General features: G+C 46.2%; 1 protein-coding gene and 1 pseudogene across 2 annotated transcripts in view; both read left to right on the plus strand.

The window, feature by feature from the left end:
- The window catches only part of LOC307178433 (ATP-binding cassette sub-family C member 12-like), a 154,783-nt pseudogene that overhangs the window by 94,168 nt on the left and 32,774 nt on the right, over window positions 1-27,841 (plus strand). The gene's annotated exons all lie outside the window — the stretch shown is intronic.
- Window positions 753-27,109, plus strand: LOC307179438 (ATP-binding cassette sub-family C member 12-like; the record flags this gene model as incomplete). The annotated part of the gene is given in 16 exon segments (XM_079908580.1): window positions 753-871; window positions 3,859-4,014; window positions 6,579-6,726; window positions 7,016-7,249; window positions 8,548-8,721; window positions 9,106-9,138; window positions 9,142-9,210; window positions 9,214-9,253; window positions 13,088-13,215; window positions 13,219-13,236; window positions 15,820-15,927; window positions 20,701-20,813; window positions 20,815-20,974; window positions 24,503-24,574; window positions 26,932-26,951; window positions 26,953-27,109. Coding segments are annotated over 16 exon segments (1,689 nt in total). The 3' UTR covers window positions 27,050-27,109.

Below are 27,841 nucleotides of genomic sequence, written 5' to 3' on the forward strand. Positions count from 1 at the left end.
TTAGGTTAAAAAAGAGAATGTATTGATAGGATATGGGGAGCAGAATGTCATAGAACTCTAGGGCAAGAATAGAGCTGTGTATCAGGGAAGAACTGGAACTAGAAATAGAAAACCTTCAGGAATCATTCTCTTTTCTTTTCATTTAGGTGATCGGTGAATAGGGTGGTTGGTTTGTGGACTGGATGGGCACTCCCAAAAGGGTCCTCTCTACCTGGATTGTTGGTTTCCCTTTGGGGTAGGGGTTACAAAAGTGGGGGGATTGTGCGCTTGTTCAGATATGCCTGGTCCTGAGAGGTGGTCTCGTTGAAGTTCTCTGATCCTTGGGTGTGAGGACATGGGAACGTGGATGCACAAGCTTGGGTATCTGAAAGAATCAGAGAGAAAAAAGGGTTTGTATGTGTGGCAGACTTCATTCTGGGTCACAATAAGGCAGAAAATCCACCATCTTGGGGTTCTTTTGCCGGGCTGGGACTCAGTCTTGGTCATGGGCTGGCTCCTGGTAGAAAACCTGTAACAGGCTTTTCTGCTCCCAGTCAACCCAAAATGGGTTGTGGGGTCTCTGGCCACGCTCTCCCATGAATGTGGAGGGTTGATTGGTGAAACCAGGTCTGAGTGGTCAGAGAAAAGGAGCTGGTCTGGGTGGAGTAGGGGCTGCCTGATCTCATTCCAGAGTATCTTCTCATCTCCTCATCTCTCTGCTGTAGAGTGAAGGTCCCAAAGCCAGGAACCCAGGGCTCTAGACTGCCATCAAGATGGTGGGTGATGGCCCCTGCCTTATCTCTGATCTGGACTGGCGAGGCCAGCAGAGATCATTTTCAGAGAGATATGACCCCAGCTTGAAGACCATGATTCCAGTGAGACTCTATGCAAGGTAAGCCAGGAGGAGGATTGGAGGGAGGTCCTGGGCAGAACTTCTAGGAATCATTTCCAGCCCATCAGGAGAGTGGACCCTGACCCCATTCCCCATGTTGCTGCTCTATATGCTTGTCCTTTTGTCTTTCCATCCATCTATCCATCCATCCATTTTTTTCATTTATTGACCATTCACTTCATGAATCCTCCTGTCCTTTGGTGAAAGGGAGACAATAGCAAATGTTTAAGAGAGCTTTCCATGTGCCAGGACCTGTTCAGGTGCTTTACAATCATCTTCTCATTCACTCTTCACAACCACCCTGGAGGTGTTGTGATTATCTTTATCTGATGGGTGAGTAAGTGAGACACAGCAAGGTTAAATAACTTGCACAAATTTAATCAGGTAGATTTTGCTTTGTAACAAACTGCCTCTACATTTAGTAGCCTGAGACAATTCCCATTTATTTAGCTTACAATTTTATGGGTGGGTCAGCAACTTGGGCTAAGCCTAGTTGGGTGATTCATCTGGTCTTGACCAGGCTTTCTTATGCATCTGCTGGTCAACGAGATGGTTATGCTTCTGGGGGTTGACTGGCTGGGGGAAGGTGGGCCACATGGGCTATGAACCTCGAGCAAGCTAACCTGCCCTTGATCACATAGTAATGCAGTAGGTGGCCAAGAGGATGAGACGAAGCATATAGGCCTTCTTGAGACTCAGGCTCAGAACCGGTACACCATTTCTTTCACTGCATTCTATTGGCCAAAGCAAGTCACAAGTCAGCACAGATTCAAGGTGTGGAGAAATGTCTTGAAGGAAGGAGCTCCAAGGGTCTGGGATACAGGTGAGGAGAGAGAATTGGGTCAGTTTTGAACCACAGAATAAGAACGCAGGCAGGCTGATTTCCAAGCTCACATGCTTAACTATAGCGTCATATTATAATATATATGTATTCTTAACATTACATTAACTATAACATTATAGAAAGCTGCCTTTTCTACATGAGAAGTGCCCTATAGCCTGCCCTCTGAGCAGCAGAAGGCCAAGTAGCATCTTTATAATGAGGTGATACAGCACTGCTCTCTCCTAGAATCCATGGACCAAAGATACACCTGTGAGCCCTCTAAGGTGAGAGGTGAAGGTTGAAAAGTGAGGGCTTGGTGTACCATCCTTAGCCCCATTCAGAAGAGCTCTAACTACCCACCGTTTTGGCTCAATTTACAATTTCTTTGTGGAGAGGAAATGTGGGATAGTGCTTAAGAGGATGATGGGACCCTGGAGTCAGCAAGCATTGGGTTTGAATCCCTACTTCACCACTGAGCAGCTATAAGATTTTGGGCAAGTACCCTAACCTCTTTGTGCCTTAATGTTCTTGTCTATGAAATGGGGTCATAATATTTCTCAACTACTTATCTCACTGAGCTGTTGTTAGGATTACATGAGGTAATGCATGACTTCATCATTAAAGTTACCCTTTAGGAAACATTTACTATGCACCAGGCACATAGTACCTTATTAATATTATCTTAGCTTGGGTTCTCCCAAAAGCAGAGGCTGAATGAAAAACTTGGATGCAGTTAGCTTCTTTGGGAGGTGATTTCAAGAAGCAGGAGGCAAGATTTAGGGAGAGTGGGGCAGGGAAGGAGAACATGGGGTGTGTCATCAGTGTCACTGCTGTAGACATGGGGACTGGATTCTACTAGGTCCCCCCAAGAAGTGTACAATTTTCCACCCATAGGATGGGTGGTGGGGGCATTTGTCCGTGGGCTCCTGTACTCCATTAGTTAGGTTTTCTTCTTGGGGACATTAGCCCCTTGCAATTCTGGGCTGCACTTATGCTCTGAGAAGACCCCAAACCCAGTAGTGAAAAGAGGTACAGGATATCTGTGAGATGGGATGCTGTCAGCATGAGCCTGAGCTGCACAGCGCTGTCCTCCACATCTGAGATCGGAGGTGGATGTGACAAAGATTCTTGACCACTGCGCCACCAGGGACTGCGACTCAGGACATCTTGACAGCATCTGCTACAAATACCAAGCTCTTTCAGGGCCTGGAATATAACAAACACTCAGCAATTAGTAGATACCACTCTTGTGTCTCTGACTCTCATTCCATCTTAGATGGCTAGTTCCTCAAGGGCAGAAACATATCTCTTCCTCCTTCTTCATTGTTTCTTCCTTTTCTTCTTCCTCCTCTACTTCCCTTTCTCCTTTCTCCCTCCCCGTCCTCCTTATCTGCTAGCTAATATTTATGTAGCAGCTTACATGTATTAATCCTCACAATAAACCATGAGTTTGCCTCTAGCTCTTGCCTCCTTGGACAGCCTCACCTCTACTTTGGCACACTGTGCTCTGACCCTCCGCATTCTCCTGAGAGCAAAAGCCAGCCGTCCAACTCCTCTGATGATCAGCTACTGGGTCTCCATTTCCTCATGCCAAATGGAGCAGGTACCCTCTTTCCCATGGGGTGGTCACTGGTAAATATTCAACAACTGGCTCACTAAAAAATTCCCTGGTTCATAGCATTTGTCACTCTTTTGATGTAAATTCTCCTACCATGGCTGATTTCAACGTGATGTCACTGAGCGCAAAGTTGGGAACAGATGTATGGTGATAGAGCCCTATCCTGTGTGGTATTTCCACCACAGACACCACAGACTTATATAATCTAAAGAACAAATATGAGTAAAATCTAGTAAAATAATCTTGGAAGCTATGAGTTTTGAGTATTGATTGCCTTTGTCTTTAAGATAATTTACTTACATTTATGTAATTTAATTTTTAATATAGGCTGTGTTTAAGAACTGACTTGAAGAATTCCTAAAAATTGAACAATCAGCTCTTGCAAGCTGGTAGGAGGTGGCCCAGCACACCGCTGCTCATGGGGCTGATGATGTGAGTCACAGGTCTGAGCGTGGCTGTGGTTATCACTGTAGTTAAGAATTCCAGCCAGGGACTCAAGGCAATGACCCCAACAACCTGGAACACCGAGTGTTTCGCTTGTTTTAGGCTGGCACCCAACCCTGGGGATGACGCAGGGCTGCTATCCTTTGCCACATTCTCTTGGCTCACGCCAGTGATGATGAGAGGCTACAAGCACACGCTGACTGTGGACACCCTGCCCCCACTGTCACCGTATGACTCATTCGACACCAATGCCAAAAGGTACCAGGATTTGTCTGGGTCACATCTAGAGAGGAGCCCGCTTTGGGAAGGGACCCGTGAGTCCTTGTGTGTGCTCCCATTTCCCTTTGCGGAAATCAGCGCCCACTGGTTTGGTGGCTGTTCTCATGGCTTATCTCTGAGATGAGGGCTGGGCTGACTGACCTTCTTGGCCTAGTCTCTGGGGAGGTGAGTACTGGGGAGGTTTGGTAGGGAGAATGAACTTCTTGAGAGCCTGAGGCTTCAGGCTTCTGGCAGGGCCATCAGCTATTTTGTAGGATCACCACATCAGGGCAAGAGTGGCCAGAATCTCACTTCGCTCTGTGTTGGCTGGACACCACCTGGGCTGCTTCCAGGCATGGTGTTGTATTTCCCTTTAAAAATTGTCATTGGACTTTTAAAGAAATTTTTTATTTTATATTGGAGTATAGTTGATTAACAATGTTGTGTTAGTTTCAGGTGTTACAGCAAAGTGAGTCACTTACACATATACATGTATCTATTCTCTTTCAATTTCTTTTCCCATTTAGGTTATTACAGAATATTGTGAGCTTTTATATTACAAAATATGTTTAGGTTGAACCAAATGAAAACTTCCAATATTTGACAATTTTGGCTTGCAAAAACATGTATTTCATTGATTCAACCTAATTCAGATTCATTATAGAAATGTTAAAGTAACAGAAGTTCAAGCAGTGGAAGTATCCCCACCGTACTCCAGCCCCACTCCCCACAGGTCAGCACTGTTAAATGCTGGTGTGCATCTGTCCTGGATTTTTTCTACTCAGGTTAAACACACCCTGTGCTACCATCTTCTGCAGATCAATACCTCTTCTTCTTCCTCCTTACTCACAGGTCATCTTTTTTTCTTTGAACAAAAACTGAAGCATACTATCTCATGGTTAACCATTTTGCTATTTTCAGTGAAGAGTTTATAAAGATTTTTCCACAGCCCAGAACCTCAACTTCATTCTTTCTAACAGCTGCATTGAACTTCAAGGTTCATGTCTTAAACAATGGGGAAGATCTCATCGCCCTCTCTCTGCATTTCTTTCTTCTGGAATTCTCTTTCTCTTTGGCCTCATATGCTTGAAGGGCTGGGAGTTATAATCATGCTCTTGCAATTGCTCCTACAATTGTGCATCCCCTCATCTGTGTCCTGCAGAAATATCTGTCAGTAGTAGTTTCCAAAATCTATAGTCTGGAGAAAGTTGCCAGGGAGCACGGAGAGAAAGGGGCTGGACCAGTGCCTGTGGACCAGGTTTTCCTTCTACCTCTCTGTCGGTTTTTAATGTTGCCTTCCATCTACCCAACATCAACTTAGATCCTCTTCCCTTCTGTGCTAATGTTCTCCTCCAAAGGCTGACCCACCAAACACATGTTGACAACCTTAATAACACACTGTCTTCAGTCCATGCCTCTCTTCCAGACTCTGAGTTCATACACCCAGCATCCGACTGGACTTGGATGATTCACAAGCATCCTATATCTAAAGCTGCATTCTTTTTTTTGTTGTTTTGTTTTTGTTTTGTTTTTTTGTGGTACGCGGGCCTCTCACTGTTGTGGCCTCTCCCGTTGTGGAGCACAGGCTCCGGACGTGCAGGCTCAGCGGCCATGGCTCACGGGCCCAGCCGCTCCGCGGCATGTGGGATCTTCCCGGACCGGGGCATGAACCTGTGTCCCCTGCATCGGCAGGCGGACTGTCAACCACTGAGCCACGAGGGAAGCCCTAAAGCTGCATTCTTGATCTTCAGCCCCACCTGACGATGTTCCCTCTTCCCCCTTTCCCCATCTCTGTGAACTGTATTCCCACAGTTGGTCAAGTCAGAAAACTGGGGCCCCTGATCCCCCTTCTCCTTTTCTCCCACATCTAATTCATCAGTAAGCCCTGTTGTCTTCCCTGACCACCTTTCCCTAAATCCAGTGTCAAGCCGCTGCCACCTCCCACCTGGATGCCGATAGTCTCCCACTGTGGTCTCCCTGCTTCCGTCTTTGCTCCCCACCCCCATAACCCACTACTCTCACAACAGCCAGATGTTCTTTTAGACATGTAAAATGATCTTGGCATGTTGGTTTAAAAGCCTGCAGTGGCTTCCTTGGCAATCTAATCTCCTTCGTGAGGACTGTGAGATCCCATGAGATCTGGCCCTGCCTTGCCTCCCCGTGTCCCCACACGCCTGTCACACTGGCCTCCTTTCAGATCTTTGAAATGGACAAACTCCTCCCTGCCCTGGAGAAGATTTTTTTCTTGGTTTCTCTGTTGCCTCAGTGTTTTTATCACAACCGGTATTGTGCCAGAGACAGGCAGGAGGAGGAAATCAAGGCCCGGAAAGAGCCCAAATGCCAGATACCAGCTTGTGCTGTGTCAGGGCTCTGCCCGCTGCCTCGCTCATGTCCCATCCACCCTCCAGAAAAAGAAGGGAGAACAAATGCTATTCTTCTGAAGCCACCACTGCCAGGGATGGGGGTTGTGCTAAGAATTCTTGCAAAGTTTTTTCCATCAGAGTAGCTTTGAGCAGCAAGTGGGAATGTAAATCTTTTTCCTTCTTCCTGTTCTTTCATCACAGATTTCGAATCCTTTGGGATGAAGAGGTAGAAAGGATGGGTCCCAAGAAAGCCTCTCTGGGCCGAGAGGTCTGGAAATTCCAGAGGACGCGTGTTTTGATGGATATCATGGCCAATATCCTGTGCATTATCACGGCAGCCATAGGGCCGGTGGGCGCACTGGCCCTTCTTCTGCCTTGTCTCCCAGGTTCCCAGACTGGCAAAGAATGTCATTAGTTATTTTCTCTACGATCTGGTGGGTCTAGTACGTTGTTGTTATCTTTGCGCTCCTTGGGGGCGAATTTTCATAAAGCTAATCCTTTGTCAGGCACAGCAGCAGCCACTGAAATTAATTAAAAAGTTTGCCTCATAAAGTCAGCTTGCTGACATTAGCTGAGGCCTCCTGTACCTACCGTGACCCCCAGCAGCACACTTCTCTCTTCACCGCGCTGTTTTACAGATGATTCTCATTCCCCAAATCCTCCAGCAGACCCAGAGCACCTCCAGGAAGGTCTGGGTTGGCGTCAGCCTGTGCACAGCCCTTTTCACCACCGAGTTTACCAAAGTTCTCTTTTGGGCCCTTGCCTGGGCCATAAATTACCGCATGGCGATCCGGTTGAAGGTGGCCACCTCCACCCTGGTTTTCGAAAACCTGGTGTCGTTCAAGACGCTGACACACATCTCTGTTGGTAAGTTGGTCCAGAAGGAGTTTAACTTTAGGAAACTAAATTCCGAGTTTTCTGAATATGTGTGAGATGTGCTTCCTGGATGGAATATCTGCCCCCCTTTTGGTTGTCAATATCCTGCCCATCATGTCCCATCTCCTTGCTTAGTAAAGTGGTGGAGACTCAAAACACCAGAAGAATTGAGAGAAAGGAGAGCTCCATTCAAGCTGGAGAATTTGGAAAGGCTTCCCCGTTCCACTTGGGACAGGGCTTAGGGGTGACCTCATCCAATCCCTTTGACCGTCAGTGAGGACACTGAAGCAGTACAGAGAATACTACAGCATTTAATAAAATTGATTGACTAATGGATCTGATGATTCCAACTGTGTAGTATTTGGGATGCCAAGTCCCAACAAAGACCATGCCTGTTGGACTTCAGAGTTGACATTTTCTTAAGCCCTCAATCCTTAGCAATAAAATCTTCGCCCTTTACAGAAGAACATTTCCCTGGCCAAGGGAAACCTGGGTGGTGTGAGATAAGGGAAAAGACTTGTTTCTTTCTTACACTTGCTCTTTCAGTTTGTTCAAAATATCCTGTATCAATTATGATTAGATTCAGTTGCACATAACCGAAAACCTCCCAAAACAGTGGATTAAACAGGATGGATTTATTTCACTCTGTGTAAAAGGAGTCTGGAAGAGGATGATCTGGGGCTGGAGTGGGGACTTCCAGGCTTTTCTATTTTTCTTCATCACTACCTTAGCATGTGGCTCCCATAATGGTTCAGGATGGAAGCTGCAGGTCCAACCATCCCAACCATGTTTCAGAGAGCCGGTAGGAGGAAAGAGACTTCCAAGTTGAGTTGGCTCCCTCTAAGAATTCATCCCCAAAGTTCCATTCAGCACTTTGGCTTATACCTCATTGCCCTTAACATAATTACATGGTCACCATGCTTCCACAAAGGAGGCTGGGAAATGTGGTCATTTTGCTGGGCCCATGGATGCCCTGATTAAGCAGGGTTGTACTAATAAGGAAGAAGGAGATAGAGCTATCAGGTAGGCAGCTGGCAACCTCGCCGGCATGTTCCCAGGTGGTACTTAAGCCTTTCTTCATTGGGATTCTCAGTTCTAAAAGACAGGCCTCTCCAAAGTCACACTAAAATGAGACCCACGAAACTCACACTGTTGGTCCTCTGACAATTCTCTCCCCCTATAAGTCAGTTTTTCTCTTCCTTCCTCAGACCCCCTCAGCCATTCCAAAAGCCTTCAGTTGAGGAAATGTTTAGGTGGCCCTTCCAAAGGCTGAACCCATGTGCTTTCTTTCCAGGTGCTCAATATACTATCAAGTGATAGTTATTCTTTGTTTGAAGCTGCCTTGTTTTGTCCCTTGCTAGCCACCATCCTTATCCTAATGGCTGTCTGTGTGGTGTACGCTTTTTTCATCGTGGGGCCCACAGCTCTCCTCGGGATATCCGTGTGTGTGCTATTCATCCCCATCCAGGTAATGGCAGGTCTCTGCTGTTGTACTTCACACACACTCTCACTGAAGTGGACTTTGTGTCCAGGGCCTGGCCCTGAAGCCTGGGCCCTTACTTTGAGCTCACAAACAGTACAGTTCTTTTACAACTTGAATTTGAATACCCTGGGGAAGGGGAGCATGCTTCTTCAGTTTGGCAAAGTCCCCAGCACTTTCCTTGCATCCTGGCAATTCATGCATTGGCCTCATCTGCCCTGACCCCAGTCGTGTCCCCCAGAGCACGTCAGCCACAACTCAAGGGAAGGATTCAGCTGAGAATCTCGGGCCTGACACACTCCAATCCCTGGATTTTTAGGCCAACTGCAACTCAGCAATTCTCTGAACACACTGTTTGTACCTCGATTTCAGATGTTTATGGCTAAGCTCAATTCAGCTTTTCTATGATCAGCAATTTTAGTGACAGATCAGCGAGTTCAGATGATGAATGAGTTTCTGACCTGCATCAAGCTGATTTAAATGTACACCTGGGAGAAATCTTTTACGAACGCCATCCCAGGTAGGATGAGCAGTTGCTGAAAGAACCACTTACCCTGTAGAATGTGCTCTTCTAAGGGGTTCTTAAGGGTCCTGGGGCCGGGCATTCTGGAAGTTGGCTGAAGCGACCCCCGAGCTGATCTGTAGGCTTTTCAAAAAATTACAGAGATTTTAGAATAGACCCAAGGGCTCAGCAGGTGAGTGACATATGGTTTAGCCATACTGAGGTCAGTGAATCCTTGTACTGGCCAGTTACCTTTCACAAAAATAGTCCACTAAAACATTACGAGCAGGAGAAGAGCTGGCTCAGCCTATTTCCTTGACTGGGAAGATGTCCACACGGACACACGCACACACTAACACTTACACACATGTCCCCTCCTTGCCGGCAGCAGCCTCATCAGGATCGGATGTCTCACTAACTTGACATGCTTTGGGCAGATAAGAGAATGCATATATAGCTGTTTTGTTTTAAAGACGATATGAAGACTATTTCAATCAAATAAAAATGCAAATCTAATTGCAGGAATAGTTACATAATTGCTGACATAGACTCAGGTGGTTGACCGGTTAATGATTTGAACCACCGTTACAACTAACTCTCTGGATCCACAATTACACTTTTAGACCAGCATGTAATTGGGCCTGAAGCTGTGTATCCACATTTTAGGAAGCAGCTTTAGAGAATCTGCTTTTGAGACTGCCAAAGGAAGTGCCCCAGGTTGGGATGCTGGCAGCCCTATTGTACCCTCTTTGAAGACACAGAAATACTTCCTCACACTCTGAACTCACTTTAATACAATTTATTTGATGTGATTAAATTTGATTCCATTTGACATCATTCAATTTAAAACTCAATTTAATTCAAGTCAGTTTAACTCAATAAATATGTACCAAGTTCCTACTATGTGCAAGGCCATGGGAATCACACAAAATAATTAGGAAAAGGGTCCCTAGTTTTAAAATTGAGGGAGGATGAGTTAACTAAGCTCAAAAATAGCTATTAGTTTGCTGGCTCTACTTCTAGAATATATCTGGAATCTTTCTGCTTCTCTTCATTCTACTGTCACCCTAGTCCAAGCATTGTCCTCTCCCTTCCAGCCTATGGCAAGAACTTCTGGATGCAACCCCTGCTTTCCTCCTTCCCCCTAAAACCCATGATGCACTCAGCAGCCAGAGTGACCTTTTAAAAATGTCAGTCAGATCTCGTCTCTCCCCTGCTGAACAAGCTTTAGTGGCCTCTTATCACACTTAGGTTTTTTCACGTTTAGGTCTTTTGGATGAAGTCCAGATTCCTTCCTATGGGCTATTAGATCCAGCACAGTCGGGCCCCTGCTGACCTCCTGACCTCATCACATCTTATCCCAGGCCTTGATACCTCAGCTTGAGCCACAGAAACCTTCTGTTTTTAGAACAAGATCCACACCCGTTCATGCCTCAGGATCTCTGCCGTTGCTGTTCCCTCTGCCTGGAATGTCTTCTGCTAGATGTTCATGCTGACTTTGTCTTGACTTTGGGTCTCCTGAAGTCAATGTCACTGACTCAAGAGGGCTTCTTTTTTTTTTTGCGGTACGCGGGCCTCTCACTGCTGTGGCCTCTCCCGTCGCGGAGCACAGGCTCCGGACGCGCAGGCTCAGCGGCCATGGCTCACGGGCCCAGCCGCTCCGCGGCATGTGGGATCTTCCCGGACCGGGGCACGAACCCGTGTCCCGTGCATCGGCAGGCGGACTCTCAACCACTGCGCCACCCGGGAAGCCCTCAAGAGGCCTTCTTTTTTTTTTTTTTTTTTTTTTTTTTTTTTTTGCGGTACGCGGGCCTCTCACTGTTGTGGCCTCTCCCGTCATGGAGCACAGGCTCCGGACGCGCAGGCCCAGCGGCCATGGCTCACGGGCCCAGCCGCTCCGCAGCATGTGGGATCTTCCCGGACCGGGGCACGAACCCGCGTCCCCTGCATCGGCAGGCGGACTCTCAACCACTGCGCCACCAGGGAAGCCCAAGAGGCCTTCTTGACCACAGTCTCAAGCAGGTCCAGTCCCCATTCACCTCTTAATCACTTCATCCTGTTCATTTCTCTCATATCACCCAACACAGTTTGTAATTATCTTATTTACTTATTTGTTTCTTTATTGTCTATCGCCCCTACTGGAAAAGCTGAGACCCTGTTTGTCCCTACATTCCCCAGCACCCAGCACAGCCCCTGGTATATAGCAGACATCAGGTTAAAATGTGCTGAATGAGTGAACATGTGAATTAATTATAGGATAAAATGGGTAAAATGCCACAAAAGAAACTGAGAGGAGCTCCATGGGTGTGAGAGATGAGCCTCCTGGCAGAGATAGCGTTTTAGACAGGCCCTGAAGGATATAGCAGGGATGTGGAAACAGATGGAGCTGGGGAAGCCCCCTGGGCAGGAGCAAAGGCCTGGAGGCTTTGCGTGGGGAGAAGGAGGTGGCTGGTGTTCTTGAGGGGAAGGGCGTGTGGACAGCATGCTTTGGATCCCAGCCTCTTAAGAGGCAAGTCACTTAACCTGCTAAGCCTTTCCTCTACTGTCAGAAGGGCATAATGATGGCTTCTGCCGTGTCACACTGTGGTGAGAGCAGCCGAGGGAGAGCGTGCCTGTGCAGGGTTCAGCCCAGCACCTGGTCTGTAGGCAGCCCTCAGCGAGAAGGGCTGTGACACCATGTTGCTAATGTGAAAGGGTTTTTGCAGAGGACGCTGGGATTGCCATTAAGGACTCTTTAAACAGCAGGGGAGGGAAGCTTGAATTTTATGTGTGAGTGGTGCGGAGTCATGGCCTCATCTGGACTTACGGAAGGGAGATGTGCTCTTGGGTTTTTGCAGCTGTTCCTGAGACAAAGGGCAGGGGCCTCAATCTGGCAGTCTTCAGGCTGGCATATGTGTTTTGTTTGGCCCCTACAGTACTTTAACTTTTTCAATTAGTTCCCAACATTTAAGAGTAGGGAGATGTCTCATAAAATTCCACATTTCAGACTTCAAAACAGTCTGGTGAGCCTGGGACATCCTCGCTCTGGTATTGCTCTCTGCCCACTCCCTTCATTTACCTTACTTGCCTGACCCCTGTAGGCATCTGAGTGTATGACTCCTGACACACAGAGAATCAGATCAGGAGGGACCTTGGAAACCATCCAGCAATGGCAGCTGACATGTACTGAACCCCCAGTACATGCTGGCATTGTGCTCCGGGCTGTCTGTGCTTCCTCCCATTTAAACTTCACAACAAGAGCCCTTAACACTCATTTGCAGGAGAACAGGGCAGGAGTAATATGTTTCTTTTTTTAAAAATTGAAGTATAGTTGGTTTACAATGTTGTATTAGTTTCAGGTGTACAGTAAGTGATTCAGTTATACATATATATATTATATATGTATGTATATAATATATATATGTTCTTTTTCAGATTCTTTTCCATTATAGGTTACAAGGTATTGAGTATAGTTCCCTGTGCTCTACAGTAAATCCTTGTTGTTTATCTATTTTATATATAGTAGTGTGTATCTGTTAATCCTAGACTCCTAATTTATCCCTCCCCCTTCCCCTTCCCCTTCGGTATCTATACTTTGTTCTCTATGTCTGTGAGTCTCTTTCTGTTTCCTAGATAAGTTCATTTGTATTACTTTTTTAGATTCCACATATAAGTGCTATCATATGATATTTGTCTTTCTCTGTCGGACTTACTTCACTTAGTATGATAATCTCTAGGTCCACCCTTGTTGCTGCAAATGGCAATATTTCATTCATTTTTATGGCTGAGGAATATTCCATTGAGTAATACGTTTCTTAATGCTGGTGCTTGACAAGCAAAATAAGACCACCGTGGACTGCTTCTATTTCACAGATATAAGGAAGAGGGAAAGGAGATTACTGGAAAAAGCTGGATTTGTCCAAAGTGGAAACTCAGTGCTGGCCCCCATTGCATCCACCATAGCCATTGTACTGACATTCACCTGCCACATCCTCCTGAGATGAAAGCTCGCTGCCCCAGTGGTAAGCACCTCTTTAGAGCTGGCCTCTTCTGTACCCAACTCTGCAAGTGCCAGGTGGGTAGCTCCTCTGGCACTGGCATCAGATCACCCAATCACGGTGAGCCAGAAGACAGCAGAATTCCACCCTGACTTCTAAGACAAGTACTTGAGCTGACTGGGAGCCGAGGAGAGCTTAGTAGCAACTCTTATTCAGTCTACAGCAGGGCAGGGGTAGTAGTTAATGCTGGAACACAATTTTTCATTTGGACATTGAAACCAAAGGAGCCCTTGGCTATTTTATTCTTATTTATCCATATATACGCCAAGAAAAGAGTTGGTGAAAGTTCTCCGGGTGGGAGGGGTGTCAGTATTGGGAGAGGCAGTGTGGTGTCCAGATCAGGGTCCCCCTTGTTTAAAGCCTGACTCCACACTTGCTAGCTATGACTTACAGCAATTCACGGAACCTCTCTTGTCTCGGTTTTATTATCTGTAAATGGGGTGATGACAGTCCCTATCGTAGTGAGGATGGAAGTTGTCTTCCACAAAGCACTCGGTCAGCACCTCGAATGCGGTAAATGCTGCGTAAGTTGTTGCTGTTCTCATTAGCCTTATGCTCACCCAGGCCAGGCATATTCGGGTTGAAAACCTCAGAAGGAGAATTGGAGTGAACGTGAGGGGCTCAGGACCTGAGCTAGAGAGGAAATGGCCCCTGACTGAAATAAAGAAACAAACATTTCAGATATTAAAGCAGCGTCTGAAGGGCAAGTTGGAAGAAAGAACGTAAAGGCAAGAAAAAGAGAGAGAGAGAATGAAATAAAAAAGGAGAGGTATGCTCACCAGAAAAGAATTGCACCAAAAATCAGGGATCTGGAGGGGAGGGACGTTTGAGAAGGCAGGATCCTCTTCTGGGGCATTCACTGTGGCGCTGTCAATCCAATTACTGCCCCGTGTTTCTTTGGGAGATACCTTAATTTTCTTAGTTTCTTCACACACATTTTTCTCTCACACACTCTGGGGGCTTGAACATAGCCATGAACCGAAAGCCAAAACGAACAGCAATGGTTGATGTACAGAATGAATGTTACTGGATTATAGTGGCTGCTGCCTACCATCCCAAACCAAAAAATTTTTTTTTCCCAGAACACACCAAGCAAATTAATTTGAAACCAAATTGAGTGCACATTGTTAATATTTTTTAAAACAATGATTTAGAAGAAATCTAGACCAAGAACAAATTCCCTGAATGCGAGGCTCGTATTTCTTTGGCCTAAGAATCCCTTTCAGTCTCCTCCTCTGCCAGAGCCACATGAGTAGGAGGTCAGCCCTGAGGAGCTGTCACATCAGGCAGCCCGGGGACTCTGCTAGCCAGGGCCTGGGCTTCCTGAGCCAAGATAGTACTCTAGGACCTGGGGGAGCTGAATTCTCTTTGGGGATGTATTTAGGACCAGATGTGATGAAGGGAGCATCTTTCATCATCCTCTTAATGAACTAACTAGGATTAGTTGAAGCCTGGGGGCCCTGTCCATGGGGCCCATTCAACAGCAGGAAGGATCACTCCAGATTTGTCGATGGAAGTTGTGTTTTTAATTTCTTAGTTGGGTGGTTAGGGAGAGGCTGCTAATTACAAGGACAGATGAGAAGATGAAAGCTGAGAGATGAGATCATGCCCCCTGTGGGGCACCCACAGAGCAAGGAAACTTGTCTTCATTGAGGCTATATGATATTATCCACCCACCATGCAGGGCTCAGTGGGGAAGGCCCTAGTGAAGGGGGGTCATTGTTCATTGCTTTGGAAATGACAGTGGAACCAAGGCTCTCAAATTGGTCCCTTATGTGTGCGTGGAGGCAGGGCATGGAGGCCAGACCCTGAGGGCAGGAGAACCAGCAACCAGCCTGGGCCAGGCACATAATTCTAGGGAGCTTCCACCTTCAACACTGGTCTCTGTGTGGTATGTAAAAGGATGCTCTGTCTCTGAAGGGTCAGATGCCTCTGAAGCAACCGAGAGAAGGGGATAATTTAGGAAAAATCTGCATAGGTTTTTTTTGTTTTTTTTTTTTCACGGTACGCGGGCCTCTCACTGTGTGGCCTCTCCCGTTGCAGAGCACAGGCTCCGGACACTCAGGCTCAGCGGCCATGGCTCACGGGCCCAGCTGCTCCGTGGCATGTGGGATCTTCCCGGACCAGGGCACGAACCCGTGTCCCCTGCATCGGCAGGCGGACTCTCAACCACTGCACCACCAGGGAAGCCCTGCATAGGTTTTTGAAAGAATGGTCTAGGCCAAATAAGGATATGGTATGGATGGAGATTTCCAAAGGTCCTCAATTAGAGGCCCTTTTCAGACCTTATCCTCTGGATTGACAGAGATAAGGGGATAAGTTTCCCACCATTTTGGTGAAAATCCAAACGCAAAATAGTTTAAGATGTTAATACCTTCAATTTGCCAACCCATGATTTCTGAGCCATGAAATGAGAAAATTTTTCCTCTGAGAATCCCAACTGTGCTACTGTTTCTCATCTCAGGAAGTTTAATCCCCATGGACTTAATGGTTCAAAGCCAAGGCAACATCCCATCCTGAATTCTATACCTCTCTTTTGTTCTTCAGGCATTTAGTGTGATTACCATGTTTAATGTAATGGAGTTTTCAATTGCAATCTTACCTTTCTCGGTCAAAGCAGCAGCTGAAGTCAATGTCTCTCTAAGGAGAATGAAGGTATAACTAACACTGGGTGAGCAGGGAAGAAAGTTCTCATTTGGGGGCAGGAAAATTCCCAGATAAGGGGAGGCTGTGTCAACCCATTGGAGGGCTGGGTCACTGGTTTGGTGGGTGTTGGGAGAAGAGCCTCCATTCAGTGTTGGATACACAAATATGCATCAAGCAGGATATAGGCAGAGTATTATAGGTGGCCTGCCCCTTTAGTAAAACTGAGATGGAGTCTCCACCCAGGGAGATGATGTTCCTGACCCTCTACTCTTTCTCCAAGCCATGACTCTTAACTTGTTCCAGGAGTGGAGCTCAGTTTGCACTGAGCCATCTCCCCTTTGCCTACCTAGTTTGTCCTAGGATGTGTGTGGTGACAGAAGTGATGAAGACGGTGGCGGGGGGAGACACCATATTTATACACTCATTTAGTCATTTTATTTATTAATTTATTCATTCATCAAAGATTTACTGTGTGAGTCCCAAACAGGATCAACACAAAGAGAACCACATAAAGACACATTGTAATTAAAATGGCAAAAATTAAAGATAAAGAGAGACTATTAAAAGCAGCAAGGGAAAGCAGCAAGTTACATACAAGGAAACTCCCATAAGGCTATCAGCTGACTTCAGCAGAAACTCTGCAGGTCAGAAGGGAGTGGCACGATATATTTAAAGTGATGAAAGGGGAAAAACTACAACCAAGAATACTCTACACCACACGACTCTCATTCAGATTTGATGGAGAGTTCAAAACTTTACAGACAAGCAAAAGCTAAAAGAGTTCAGAACCATCAAATCAGCTTTACAAGAAATGTTAAAAGGACTGTTCTAAGCTAGAAAGAAAAGAACACAACTAGAAACATGAAAATCACAAAAGGAAAAAGTTTATCAGTAAGGGCAAATATACAGTAAAGGTAGTTAATCAACTATGTATAAAATTGGTAGGAAGGTTAAAAGACAAAAGTAGTAAAATCATCTAAATCCACGATATATAGTTAAGGGATAACAAAACAAATTGATGTAAAATATGGAAAAACAGTACTTGTGGGGGAAGAGAGTAAAAACTCAGGGTTGTTAAAATGCATTTGAAATTAGGAGATCAGCAACTTAAAATAATCGTGTATATATATGTATAGATTGCTATATATAAACCTCATGGTAACCACAAACCATACATTTATAATAGATAAACACACACACAAAAAAGAAAGGAATCCAAACATAACACTAAAGATAGTCATCAAATCACAAAGGAAGAGAGCAAAAGAAGAAAAGAACAAAAAAGAACTACAAAAACAACCCCAAGACAATTAACAAAATGACAATAACTACCCATTATTACTTTAAATGTAAATAGACTAAATGCTCCAACCAAAAGACATAGAGTGGCTGAATGGATATGAAAACAAAACCGATATACATGCTGCCTGCAAGAGACTCACTTCAGATCTAAAGACACACACAGATTGAAAGTGAGGGGATGGAAAAGGCATTCCATGCAGATGGAAATCGAAAGAAAGCTGGAGTAGCAATACTTGTATCAGAAAAAATAGACTTTAAAACAAAGACTGTTACAAGAAACAAAGGCATTACGTAATGATCAAAGGATCGATCCAAGAAGAAAATATAACAATTATAAATACATATGCACTCAACATAGGACCCACTTAAATATATAAAGCCAATATTAACAGATATAGAGAAATTGACAGTAGCACAGCAAAGGAAAGCATTGGCAAAACGAAAAGACAACCTACTGAATGGGAGAAAATATTTGCAAATGATATGACTGATAAGGGGTTAATATCCAACATATATAAACAGCTCATACAACTCAACATCAAAAACCCAAACAACCCAATTAGAAACGGGCAAAAGAACTGAATAGAAATTTTTCCAAAGAGGAAATGCAGATGCCAACAGGCAGATGAAAAGATGCTCAACATCGCTAATCATCAGGGAAATACAAATCAAAACCACAATGAGATATCACCTCACACCTGCCAGAATGTTTATCATCAAAAAGAACACAAATTACAAATGTCGGGGAGGATGTGGAAAAAAGAGAACCCTCGTATACTGTTGGTAGAAGGTAAATTTGTGCAGTCACTATGGAAAACAACACGGTGGAGGTTCCTCAAAAAACTAAAAATAGAACTACCATATGACCCAACAATTACCCTCTGGGGTATATATATCTGAAGAAAACAGAACACTAATTTGAAAAGATACATGCACCACAATGTTCATAGCAGCATTATTTACAAAAGCCAAGATACGGAAGGAACCTAAGTGTCCATTGAGAGGTGAATGGATAAGGAAGATCGTGGTACATATACACAATAGAATATTACTCAGCCATAAAAAGAATGAAAATTTGCCATTTGTATGAACGTGGATGGACTTGGAGGGCATTATGCTAAGTGAAATAAGTCAGACAAAGAAAGACAAATACTAAATGATATCATGTAAATGTGAAGTCTAAAAAAGTAAAGCAAAATACCCTGAATATAACAAAAAGGAAACAAACTCACAGATATAAAGAACAAACTAGTGGTTACCAGTGGGGAGAGGGAAGGGGAAGGGGCACGATAGGAACAGGGGATTAAGCGGTACAAACTGTTATGTATAAAATAAATAAGCTACAAGGATATATTGTACAGCACAGGAATATAGCCAATATTTTATAATAACTTTAAATGGAGTATAATCTATAAAAACTTTGAATCACTATGTTGTGTATGTGAGACTAATATTGTAAATCAACTATATCTCAATTAAAAAAAAGATTTACTGTATGCTTCCTATATGCAAGGCACTGTGGAAAATGCAAATATAAGGAAGAGAGTCTTTACTCTTAAGAGCCTCCAGTCTAATACAGGACCAGGTATCCCAGTAATTGCTATATATAGTAAGGGTGAAAGTGATGTGTAGGAAGGGCAGATAAAGTGGTTTTGAAGTTGAGGCAAGGAAAGGAAAAGGAGAAGCACATTTCAGTCAAGAGAACAGTGCGTTCAGACCTCTGTGAATTGATTGGAAGATCTTATTTACTCACGTCTGAAATGTGGATGTCATTTTAAGCATCCTAGGTGCCTGTATCCCTCTTCTCCCTTACCATCCACATTGAACCAATCAAGAATCCTGTTGGGACTTCCCTGGTGGTGCAGTAGTTAAGAATCCTCCTGCCAATGCAGGGGACACGGGTTCGAGCCCTAGTCCGGGAAGATCCCACATGCCGCAGAGCAACTAAGCCCGTGCACCACAGCTACTGAGCCTGCGCTCTAGAGCCCTTGAGCCACAACTTCTGAGCCAGTGTGCCACAACTACTGAAGCCCACGTGCCTAGAGCCTGTGCTCCGCAACAAGAGAAACCACTACAATGAGAAGCCTGCGCACTGCAACGAAGAGTGACCCCCACTCGACACAACTAGAGAAAGCCCGCACACAGCAACGAAGACCCAATGTGGCCAAAAATTTAAAAAAACAAAAAAAGAATGACACAAATAATAGTTAAAAAAAAAAAGAATCCTGTTGACTCACCTCCTGATCACTGTATTCCTTCAATTTTAAGAGGCACCATTTATGAGACTGGATTGGAAGGTGCACTGTTGAGTTATTACATTTTGAACAAAACACAGAGTTAACCTCATGACATTAATTGTGTAACAATACCCAATATCTTAGACTAGAGGAACAATGCTATTTCTTGACTCCACAACCTCCACTCTGTCCCTAGTGTCATCACCTTCATTCAAGAATTCATAGTCTCTCATCTGAACTATCACAGTGACTGAAGAACCAATTGTCTTTTTCCAATGTTGTCCTTTTCAAATACATATTGCACTGTTAATTGAGCTTTAAAATATTTGTCTGATCACTGACATTAACCTGCTTGAAATCCTTGTCCTTCACTCTCCAGGACTGAGCCTGAGTCCTCCATCAGCACATCCTCAGTTATGTCTCCACTTCATTCCTTATCCCCTTCCTACCTTGAGCTCTGGCCCTTGGTTATACTGAACTTCTCGTCTTATACCTCTCATCCCCCCAAACCATGCTATTGCCTGTTTTTGCTCATGCTGTGCCCTCTACTAGAAAGCTCTCCTCCCCTAACCCCTCCCTCATCTTTGCCTGTACAGCACTGTACAGACTCAGCTCAGGCATCAATTACATGGGCCTCCAGGATGTGGAGCCAAGTGTCCCATCCCTGGCAGTTACAGGGATTTGTCCCTGTCACATTTCACTGAAATGATCTGTGCATGTTCCCATCTCCGCCTGGACTGCAGTCTCTTCAAGGACAGGAAGCACGCCTTATTACTAATATTTGCATTTCTGTTGTTTACCCCAGAATCTGGCACAGAGTAGGCACTGGGCAGGTGTTTTGTTGAACTGAGCTGAGTGGGGACTTAGGAAGAAGACACAGCAGAGACAGAACATGTGACCTTGGTTTCATAAGCATTAGTGTCAAGCAGTGAAGCCAACCACCGAAAGACTGGCAAAAGCTGGCCATCTTGGGCATAAGGGTAAATTGTAGCTGGGATCAGCATTCTCCAATGTGGGTGACCCAGATAGGCCTTGTGCTTAAAAAGGCAACCGTTCTACATAGTATGAGCTAATAGACTATTTTTGCTGCAGCTTCTCCTGGGGGAATATCTTCAGAATACCTTTCCTGGATGTCCCAGGTAGAATTCCCAAGATTATGATTTGGGGTCATTAGAAGATATACTGGGATGATTCTTGCAAATGGATGACGTCTGCCAAGTTAATTTTGTTTCTTTACTCTTAGAAAATTCTCATAGCTAAAAGCCCCCCATCTTACATCACCCAACCAGAAGAGCCAGATATGGTCTTGCTTTTAGCAAATGCCACCTTGACATGGGAGCAAGAAACCAGGGGGAAATGACCTAAAGAAAGTGCAGAATCAGAAGAAGCATCTTCTTAAGAAACAGAGGCCAGAGGCATACAGTTTGAGTCCATCGGGTCAGGGAGTCACCAGTACCCAGGAGCAACATGGCAGCCCCAAATCGGTTCTGCACAATATAAGCTTTGTGGTGAGAAAGATGGGTATGTGTTCCAAAGGTGTGGCCTCCATCCTTCTTCCTTGTGTCACAGGACCATGGCCTTCTCAAGGCTGAATATAATTCAGTTTGAGCAGGAGGTCGTGGTGGGATGTCTCCATTTCTCCCCAAATTTTAAAGCTATGCAAATGAAACCTGGAGACATCTCTTCAAGCTGAGAGAATACTGTTGTCTTAGTGGTTGTATTAGTGCCGATCTTCAAATTCCACAGGAGTTGAGAGCCAGTTGCAGTGTTTAATGGACAATCCATTTCAGGTGGCTAGACTCAAACTGACTAGCTTCCATAAGTCTTTTCAGATTGTTCTTAATTTCACGTTGAAGTCCAGTAATAGATTATAATAGCTGACAGTTATGAGCAATTTCTGTTTACGAGGCACATAATTAACTCATTTAGCTACCCCAATAACCTTACGAGGTGGGGGTATAGCTGCCCCACTTTATGACTGAGGAACCAGAGACACAGCAGGTTAAATAACTCGTCCAAGTCATACAGCTCGAAAGTGGCAGAAGAGGGCTTCACACCCAGGGTGCCTGGTGCCACCACCTGCTCTTAACCACCAAGCGACGCTGCTCTTGTAAAAAGCAAAATGAGTGCCACAAGCAGCCTAGGAACAGAAGCCGTCCAGATTCTGCTGACTGCCTCCCTCCCCTCAGGATTCGGGGGTGGAGTCCTTAGAGCAGCTCTGCATTTGGGGAATGTTTGACCTTCTGTTGCATGTGGTTTTCTTGCCCTGGGTACTCGTCAGCCCACAGCCCGATGGCAGTGTTGATTTTGCTGCAAAGGGCTCAGCATTAATCTTGTGCCTAATATTTTAATCTCCCGTCTTGTTGACTCACCCTTTCCCCATGTGAGCACTATAGAGGGAGAGGTTCTTATGTATTATGTGATGCTAGGCTCAGTAACTGGGGTAGAGTGATACCTCGTAGCTAACAAGGCTCTCTGCACATATTCATTGGAAATGATATTTGGTTGGCTGAGTGCAATTGAGCTTGGCTCTCAGTGAAGTCTTGCTGTGTGCAGCCCACTTGCTTTCTCATCACTCTTCCCCGCCTCTGCCGTGCAGCACCCAGATTACTTCAACCATGTCTTCAGTGTTGCTCCAGAGAGGACTCAGTGAACAGCTCTCCTGTTGTAAAGAAGCCTCCTCAGCCCTTCAATCGCTTTCCTCCTTTTCAGTACGTTGGTGGCTCATGACTTGTCGTCAAGGACATGGTCAAATATTTTGTGAAATAAGGTGAAGACAAAGGGTGCAACACAATATCTTGGGGATTAGGGCTATGCCTCTCTAGCCTGGTGGACCCGGGCTCCAGTCCCAGCCACTCGCCAGCTGCATGGCCTTAAGCATATTGCCTAACCTCTTCAAGCCAGTTTCTTTACCTGCTCCATGGGTATTTTAATAATAGTACCCACTTCACAAGGTGGATGGGAGGACGGAAAGACACATCACGCACAAATGCTAAGTCCCCACGGACGGGAGCTATTGCTGTTGCCTTTTTCCTCTAACAATCATGTCCAGCTTAAGTGCTGCCCTTAAATGTCCTAAACTCAAGGCATCTATGTTTTTCCAAATTTAGTTCTAAGATTCCATTAGACCATAGCCTCCTTGAGGTCAGGGTACGTATCTGTGAACTTGTTCACAGTCGTGTGGCCTTACACTGAGCCCAGAGCCTGGCACAGAGTAGGTTTCCAATAATGTTTTCCAAATAATCAGAAACTCAGGGGTGCAGGCCTCATGGATTTCCTGCTGAAGACAAGGATGAATCTAGAAGGCTTAGATCTGGCCACAAGTAGTGGACAGGACTCAACTAAGAGCCAAGTGTCTAGGGAAGCTGGATCCATCCCTGTGTCTCTTTGTCCCAAAGTCTTCATAATGCCCCGGCTGCTTGTAGTCCTTTTGGTGGAATTAAAATGGATCCGCTTCACTTACCTGCAGCGCCAGTGACAGTAAAGGCAGGGACTGCGTCTACCTTGATCACTGCTTTATTGCCAGTGCCTAGTGCAGTATCTGGTGTTCAGTAAAGACTTATCCAAGGGCTGAATGATGACAGGCAACAACCCTCTTGTGCTGGGGGTAGCAGGCAGGCGAGGGGCCCTCTGGTCTAGCTCAGGTGGGAAAGAAGCCACATTTGGCCCCGTGCTGGGCATCTTTGCTCTGAGGCATCACTGGGAGCAGGTCTCAGTGAGAATGTTCTAGATGTTCCAACTGCTGCATTGCAATATCTGCTTGAACACAAGAGTGGTCTCACCTCAGAGTCTCCACATGGACTCCTATTCTGCCAGCCGTGCCCCACCCTCCATAACTACGCAGCTCACTCCCTTGCCCCCTCCGGGCCTTACTCAGACATCACCTGTAGCAGGTACTGTCAGTGACCCATCCGTGTGGCCTGGCCATCTTCCAGCTGCCAGATCTGCATCTGTGTGCCTGAGGGCCCTCCCCACCACCCTCAGTAAGCCGAGGGAGCAGCTCTCAAACACTGACTGTTGGCTATTTAACCTGACTCCCTCAGCCATTGCGGGGACAAAGCCATGCTCAGTTTCCGCAATTCCTTGAGTTTCCCAGCAGCATTGAGCTTCATTTGCCTCCTGTGGGAGCTGACCTAACAGCACTCCCTTGATGGGCCACCTTCCTCCTCCTGTACCATCCCCCTCCCCCCAGCGGGTGTTTTCTGCACCTCCCCAGCAAGCTACCTTCACTCAATTCCTTGCTTTGGGGTCTCCTTCTGGGAGAGCTCAAGCTAAGAGGTCCACATGTCCAGTAAGGCTCCCCGCCCCCATCTCCTTGCTGCTTTATCTGCTCCCATGGCACGTATCTGACATACTCCATATTTTACTTACTTATCTTGTTTACTGTCTCCCCAACTAAAACATAAGCTCCGTGCGGGCAGACCCAGACTTTTGACTGTGATGTTCTCTGCTGTATTGTGCTATTGCTGGTGTTCAGAACAGCACCTGGCACAAAGCAGGCTTTAGCAATGATTTGTCAGCTGGATTGATAGATCTGCGGCTGTAGAAAAGTCCATGAAGCCAACACGCTGGAACAGCCTAACTGCTCAGTAATTTCAGACTGAGTTGTGATGGAGGAAGGATGCTTTAAGAGGACTTTTAAACAGCACCCGGCCTCCTGTACTTGCAGGCTGTCACTGTCCCTCTGGGCTATGCAGCCTTTGATGTCCATTAGATTTACTTTCCTGGAGTCGGCACAGGACCACCCTCCTGTTCAGGGCCTGTGTGTCCCAGAGCAGCGCAAAGCTGTTCTGCACTGGTGCTTATACATGATTTCTAGAAGCCCTCCGGGTGCTGTGCTGGGGTGTGCAGAGGAGGCTCTTAATTAAGACTGAGGCTCCTGCCTCCTATGAGGCCGTGTATCAGGGTTGGGGGGTGAGGCTGCAACTGCCACCTCACAGAGCCAGCAGTGCCCCACTGGTCCCTGCCTGGCCTGGCCAGTGCAGTTTGGTGGTGACCCTCTAAGAACTCGGAGAATGACTGTCTTTTTTCTCTTTCTCTGGTAGGGGAAGGTCTTGGGCATCTGTGGGAATGTTGGAAGTGGAAAGAGCTCCCTCCTTGCAGCTCTCCTAGGACAGGTAAGCTGTGTGCTGAGCGTTGTGACGATGGAGTGGCTCCCTGCCGGCCGCGTTTGGGGCCCTGGGCTCGGCCGTACTGGACTCTGTGCTCATAGTTAACGGTGATGCCCAGGAGGTCAATGCACTTGGCAGTTCCAGGCCCATGGCAGGCGGGGCAGGGCCTTCCACGCACTGTCCCCGGTTTGCCTCCTGAGGACATGAGTTAAGCAGCGATAGCTTCCCTGCCTGGAGCTCCATCTTGGTCAAAGGAAGCAATGGGTCATTAAATCCATGGTTTTCTCATGACATGCTTGGCCTGTGCCAAATAGAAAGGCCGGCCAGGCAGCTTGGCGGGGAAAATCCCAGGAACCTGCGACTCTCGGTGACTTTAGATCCATCTCCATTTCCCCAGCGTCTGCCCTGAGCAGCTGTTCCTCAATGGAGGAGGGGCTGAATGAATGTGTGAACCAAAGTACACATCGTGGTAGCAAGGGAGGGCGGGTGCACTCTCCTCCTTTGTCTGCTACTTCTAGCTGCTTGACCCCAGGGAAATGGCCAAGCCATTCACTGTATCCACAGTAAATGAATAGTTCACAGTTGCCAAGGCTTCTCATTCCAAATGAATGAGAAACTTTCTGGGGAAAGAAATTAAGTTCTCTTTCTCTCCACTCTGTGTTCCTAAAGGGAAGTTTGGACACCTGGGATTGCCTTTGCCTGCCATAGAGAGAGGGGGATGCTAAGCTCAGAAGAGCCCCTCCAGACCAGGGTGACTCATTCTGGCCTCAGCTGACTCATTTGTAGAAAGAGTGACAACTCCTTCCCTGCTTGAAGGCGGAGGCAGGGGCTGAGTTAGGTGAGCTGTGGCGGTCCCTCAGTCTCCGGGATTCAGCGTGAGTGCCTTTGATAACCCTAGAGTCGGTAGGGGCATTACAGGTGACCCAGCCCAATTCTCCACCTAATAACATGAGTCCTTTCCACTGAATCCTATAAGAGATGAGTCAACCTCTGCTCAGATGCCTCCAGTGATGGGGAACTCATTATCTCTTTAGAGAGATTTGAGGTATATGGGAGTGAAATTTGCCTCATTTTAACTTCTACCCTATGGTCTGCTCCTGTGGAATGTCCCAGAGAAAACAGAATCCATCTCCCATGTGACAGTGGTGGGATCAGGCCCCTCACATGGTCACTGGGTTAAGGGAGTGGGCTCTGGACGACATGGTTTCACCAGCTATCTCAGTCTCATGAGCATGGATAAGTCACTTAACCTCTCTGAGCCCTGGTTGGCTCATCTGTAAAATGGGGCTAAGGATGTTGTGATGAAGACTAAATGAGATAACTGATATAATAGTAGTTACAGGACAATTCCCAGAGCCAGCCACAGTGATTAGAATTTTATATGTACTTAACACAGTGCCTGGCATACACCCTATTCATTTTAGCTATTATTATTATAGTTGTTGTTGTTGTTGTTGTTATTATCATTCTCTCTTCTCCAAGTCTAATGTTCTCTATCCCTTAGACCATTCCTGAGGAGCAATGGGGTCACATCCCTCGGCCACCTTGGCTATCGTCCTTGGCTGTGCCCAACACACTGCCGCTGGCCCATGAGCACCAGTCCTGAGCACCACGGCCTGCCTCATACACCCTTTCCTGACAGCTACAAGCTGTCACCACCACTAGCCTCTCCCGTTATCTGCTGAGGCTCACCATGGAGGGCCATCTTAAATGAACGTGGGTACTCAGGGTCACAGGCCGGAGCCCATGCATGTTTCTTAATTGGATTCCTCATTGTTTTGAAAGTTCAGAAGTTCTACATGAAACTAGACTTTGCAACTCCTCTTGAAAAATTAGAAACTCGCCACAGCAGGCTTGCATCCTTGCTTGGCACCAACTGTGCAATGGAGTCAAGGTTGCTTCCTTAGGATGGGGCATGCCAGGGCCACCATCCACAGCAGTGCAGGCTGTGCCCTCTCCCTGGGGGCCTGGCTGAGGAGGGTGGGGTCTAGCCAGTGCACCTGGGGGAAGAGGGAGCCTTTGTGATGGGTCTGCTCAGAAAGCATCTCATGCTAGCTACACAAAGGTGCACATGTGCCAGCAGCAGCCTTGCAGCCTGTGCTCTCCAGAGCACAGGGCTCACCTCTGCCCCTTCTGGAACATGCCCACCTGGGCTCTCGCAGATGTTTGACTTTGAGACCCTTGGTCGGCACAGCCGGGCTTTGCAGTGTGTGGCAAGACAGCTTGTCACCCTCTTGCACCTTCCGAATTAATGCTCATACATTAAGTGGGTGGCGAGTGTGCAACAGGCCCCACCCCCACCCCCGCCGAGGAGAAGGTGGCGAGGCCTGGCTCCTGAAGGTTCTCTGGTGTTGTTGCTCCAGATGCAGTTACAACAAGGAATCTGGGACTCTGGCCTACGTTTCCCAGCAAGCATGGATCTTTCAGGGAAATGGGAGAGAAAACATATTATTTGGAGAAAAGTATGATCCCCAAAGGTAATATTAACTTTGAAAGCATGAGGCATTTTAGTATTTGGTATAATCTGCTACAGATGCTGATGCCATTGGTAATGATTGCTAACTGGGTTTCTTTAACGAGTTCTGATTAAACATTTGTCAGATCTAAATGGATGTTGCTTTTTCTCTTCCTGATCCAAGAGTTCTGGAGAGGTGCCTTCTGCAGACCTTTTTCTCTTCCTGATCCAAGAGTTCAAGAGAGGTGCCTTCTGCAGACCTGTGATCACGCTCTCAGAAACGTACGGAATCGCCACTCAATCCCAGTGCAGAGTAGCATATGTTCTGAGGTTCTCTGTAACAGTGCATATGGTGTCTGACTGGAGGAAGAGGAATCTGGCAAGTTTGCTTTAGGCCAAGTAACAAGAACTTTCCTTGAAATTGAGTGCAGCAGGTATGCAATTAGTCAGCCCTGAAACTATTAATTGACACCAGTTTTCAGGATATATCACTGCTGATGTCCCCAAAACGACCTAATGGAATGAAAACAAAGTTCAAGTCATAATTTTTGAATTCACTTTGGACCATTATATTTAAGCTCTGGCAATAGCTTCCTAAGGTTCTTTGCCGAGTTTGGTGTGCTGCCATGTACATTCTCTCGTTAAAGCCCCATAATCACCCATTTAAGGGAGGTCCTGGCATCGTATCCCCATTTTACAGATGAAGAGGTTGAGGCCCAGAGAGGAGAGCTGACCTGCCAAAGGTCAAAGCTATTAAATGTCAGAGGAACTGCAGGCCAGCATCATTTGTTCCCACTGGAACTGCCTGACAGCCCCCT

This window comes from Stenella coeruleoalba (genome assembly GCF_951394435.1).
Source record: "Stenella coeruleoalba genome assembly, chromosome: 20".
NCBI classification, from domain to species: Eukaryota; Metazoa; Chordata; class Mammalia; order Artiodactyla; family Delphinidae; genus Stenella; species Stenella coeruleoalba.